The 4,479-nt window shown below is 41.0% G+C and overlaps 1 protein-coding gene across 1 annotated transcript; it reads left to right on the forward strand.

Annotated features, from left to right (window-relative positions):
* Positions 1-2,441: 2,441 nt before the first annotated feature.
* On the forward strand, positions 2,442-4,476 carry LOC107577679 (insulin receptor substrate 1-B-like; the record flags this gene model as incomplete). The annotated part of the gene is made up of 1 exon (XM_016263726.1): positions 2,442-4,476. A coding segment is annotated over exon 1 (1,428 nt), but the record flags the coding sequence as incomplete, so codon positions are not given.
* Between the last annotated feature and the right edge of the window lie 3 nt (positions 4,477-4,479).

A 4,479-nucleotide genomic window follows, 5' to 3' on the forward strand; every position in this document is an offset into this window, starting at 1 on the left:
ATCTGATTGGACCAAAACTGTAGTGCAGGATGAGTCATTAAAATGTTATTTTAATGTCTATTTCCAATTGAATTTTAAAAGTAGGCTCTACTGTATTTGCAATTTGTCGACAAATATACTGGCATATAGTTAGCATCAAAGCTAACGCACACAGACGTAATCCCTTCTTTTTTATTCATACGATAATTAAATAGTTGTGTATTTCATGTAAATTCATAACTGTCAAAATTGGGTATTATATCATAACAATAATTGTTTTGTTTCATTTGGTAATAAAACTATCATGCATGGATGGTGGTACACACACAAGAACCTTTAAGAAAAATATTATCAAAACGAGAAATCTATCGCTTTCTTGAAATAAATAATCGATTATCCGTACTAAACCGTCATGCATGCACTCTATATGCCATAAAAGCTCTATTATTACACTGAAGTGTAAATGTACTCGACTACATAAACAATTACTGTGTAGGATCAAATCACTTACCATAATATCTGAGTGACAGCTCCTGTTTCGGAAGGCTTGAGGTTCCTACGCTTGGTTTGGAGGTTGTGTTGTGAGTAAAAGGAGCGTTCCCGAGTCCTAATATTAGCTAGCAACAGTAGGACACGTCAGATTTTACTCTCATTTCACCATATTTCACTAGGTGGTAAACACGGAAGTGATGCAACGAGGGCTTCTGGTCGCGTGACCTCATCGCTCCTGACGTTTGTAGTTTTTTCTAGAAGTGAACTCAACTGTCTGAGCTGAAAGTTTTACTGCTTCATTCCACGAATACGGTGCACGTTCGTGCCCTGTGACTAATGCATAAGAGACCAATCAAATCCTATGTTTTTTTGCGAAACCTATAAGATATGTTTGATAAACTATTATTTAACATAAAATTAACCTAGAATGTAGCGTATAGCTATTTTAACACACCAACGGCCTATTCCAAAGCTATGCATGGCAAGGAAAATGATCAAGATAATGTTTTAGCTTAGGCTACGTATAAAACAATAAACACTATTTTGTACTGTATTCACAGAAATCGGCTATTACGTTTAATTTTCTGTTATTACAGCTGTACTCAAGCAGTAGGCTAATGAAAACACAAATTTATACAAGAAAGTCAATTACAAAAAAAATGTACAATTGCATGAACAAAATACAAGACACAAAGATAAACGCATCGTTAGCTGTTTTCATGTGATGAAACGTATTTTGCCTGCAGATGGTAGTATTGCTCAATGAATACAGAGAGGTACAGCAGTGGCAGACTTTCATTGGGCATTTGCAGTTTTCGAATACTTTCAGTTAGATGGGAAAATGTCTTTACAGTGCAGATAAACTGATATTATTGTTTATTAACAAAGTGACTGCGCTTCATTTAAAGTTTATATTTTATTTAGTTATATACAGTTCAGTATGAACTGAATTACAAATACTGACTACAAGTTTCCTTTAACCCATACTCTTTGTACAAAATCAATTTTCAAAGATGTTGTAATGTTATTGTAAGAGATATCAAAGGGAATAAAACATAAGGAGTGTGTACAGTACTATTATTGGATTTTAGATTCTACTAAAGTCTGGAAACAATCTTAAAGTTTCTTAATAGAATCCAGGAAGAATCCTATGTAGGAAATGCCTATGTGCCTATGTATGAATTTCCTATGTACATTTATTTATTTGAAATTCATTTTATTAATTAGATTCTTCTTTTTAATTATTCAAGGTAGAAATCAATCTTTAAGGTAACAATTGCAAGTTACCACATTTTGCGGTGTAGAGTTCGTTTCAAATGATTATTGATGTTAATGTTATATTTTCTTGTTTTCTATTGAAAATAGGCTACATTTGAAACTGTGGACAATTCTGTGATCCAGACTTTTCATTACACTGCATGTTACACACATTATGTAACTATAATTAATCCCCATAGTAATAATAACAATAACAATGTGTACTTCAAAGCACCTCCGCAGCTCAATTGCACCTGCAGCACTATATTTATCAATGTGAATAGACAGTAAGATGAACACTGCAAACTAAAGTATGACCGAGTTTCTATTTTACAATTGTGTGTTTATAAATAACTGCAGCGCATAGTTACATGGTGTCTTTTCATCACCGCATCTAAATAAAACTTTATAGTGGTGTAGCTCGTGGATGAATCATTTGAATGAATCTTTTAAATAAACCAATCAGAAAAGTTCACTGAAACAATCAGTGAAAATGAATCTTTTCAGTGAACCAATTCAAAAGATTCGAGTCACTGGGAAGAATCAAAAACCCCACCACTATGTTTGAATCGCACGTCTCTCACAGCCCCCTGTGATGATTGACATTAGATCCCTCCAATCAAATGAGGACAGTTTCAAAAGGGGCGGGATTCTTAGTTGTATCGTAACAAGCTAGGCTGCAACCCCCCAGTCTCAACTCCTCCATACAACCGTACGCGAGCGGTGCCTTGTTTTGGTCTGTTTCGGCGTCGCAAAAAAAGAAAACTCAGCGAGTTTTAGAGGAACTTATGCAGCAATTCAAACGGACTTGGTACGTTTCCGTTGTAAATAACGGTCAGATGCATCCTTTGCGTCGGTGCTTTGTGTAATTGCACTTTTGGGATTTTTGCAGACAGCGCTTTGATCTCCGGGGTAAATGGGGTCGTGCGCTGCTGACTGCGCTTGTTTTGATAATGCATTCGGATCTCCGGACTGAAAAGGACACTGTTTTGTAATTTTTACTGTTTTGTGTTTTTTACATCATAAACTTGGTGCTTTCCGGTACTTGCAATATTTTTGAGGATGTCCGATGGATTATTCAAACTTAGTTGTAACAATGTAATGCTGCTGAAAAAAAATCCAGGTGTACTACTAAATATCGACGAACTGTTATAATTGAAGCTGTTGAAGGAGCGCACAAAAGTGACCTGTTTAAGTGCTATTTTTCTATTTTTACTCAATGGAACCATTTTTGTCTCAGCGCTCACATTTGGCGAAGAGTACATGCATAAGGCTTTGACTTTCGATCCTGCAGTTTTTCTATAATTTATTTTTTATACCATGGCAAGCCCCACCACGGAGCAAGGATGTTTTTCGGCCGTGAAGAAGGTGGGTTATTTAAGGAAACCCAAAAGCATGCACAAAAGGTTTTTTGTACTGAGGGCGGCGAGCGCCTCCGGACCGTCCCGACTGGAGTACTATGAAAACGAGAAGAAGTGGAGATACAAGTCTGGAGCACCCAAAAGGTCCATTCCGCTGGAGAGCTGCTTTAACATCAACAAAAGAGCGGATTCTAAAAACAAGCATCTCGTCGCGCTTTATACCAAGGATGAGTACTTCGCCATCGCTGCTGACAGCGAGGTAGAGCAGGAGTCGTGGTATCAAGCCCTGGTTGATCTTCATAACAGAGGTAAGGTCCACGAAACTGCTGCGGGAGTTGGCGAGGATAATTACGGCGAAGCCACGCCGGGACCTGCCTTCAAAGAGGTTTGGCAGGTTATTTTGAAAGCAAAGGGTCTGGGTCACACAAAGAACTTGATTGGTGTTTACAGATTATGCCTCACCAATAAAACTATCAGTTTTGTGAAACTCAATTCTGATGCAGCTGCTGTGGTCCTGCAGTTAATGAACATTAGGAGATGTGGTCACTCTGAAAACTTCTTTTTCATTGAAGTCGGGAGATCTGCTGTGACGGGGCCCGGGGAGTTTTGGATGCAAGTGGACGACTCCGTTGTGGCTCAGAACATGCATGAAACTATATTAGAAGCCATGAAAGCCATGAGTGAGGAGTTCAGACCCCGCAGCAAAAGTCAGTCATCTTCTAACTGCTCAAACCCCATCTCAGTACCTGTCAGGAGGCATCATCACAACAATCCTCCCCCCAGTCAAGTTGGCTTAGGCCGGCGCTCTCGGGCAGAGAGTGTGACGTCCACTTCTCCTGTTAGATCTGGCAAACACAGCCATTCATTCAGAGTGAGAGCGTCCAGCGATGGGGAGGGCACCATGTCCAGACCGGCATCCGTAGATGGTATTCCAAGCAGTCCGAGCACAGCACGACCTCAATCGCAGCGACACAGGGGTGGATCCTCCAGACTTCACCCGCCACTCAATCACAGCAGATCAATCCCCACGCCCACCTCACGGTGCTCCCCCTCAGCCATCAGCCCCATCAGCCTGTCTTCCAGCAGCACCAGCGGCCATGGATCCACATCTGACTGCCTCTTTCCACGCCGCTCAAGCGCCTCCATATCTGGATCGCCCAGTGACGGCGGATTCATCTCCTCGGATGAATATGGATCCAGCCCCTGTGACTTTCGAAGCTCCTTCCGTAGCGTGACTCCAGACTCACTTGGCCACACGCCACCTGCCAGGGAGGAAGAGATAAACAACTATATCTGCATGGCCAAGCCTGGTTCACTTCCTGGTGCCGGGAGCCAATCGCGAAGCCAATCCAGGGGAACGCCATCGAGACTGGAGGAGCCCGAGCTGGAG

This window comes from Sinocyclocheilus grahami, unplaced genomic scaffold (assembly GCF_001515645.1).
Source record: "Sinocyclocheilus grahami isolate Dianchi unplaced genomic scaffold, SAMN03320097.WGS_v1.1 scaffold6845.1, whole genome shotgun sequence".
In the NCBI taxonomy this organism is placed as follows: domain Eukaryota; kingdom Metazoa; phylum Chordata; class Actinopteri; order Cypriniformes; family Cyprinidae; genus Sinocyclocheilus; species Sinocyclocheilus grahami.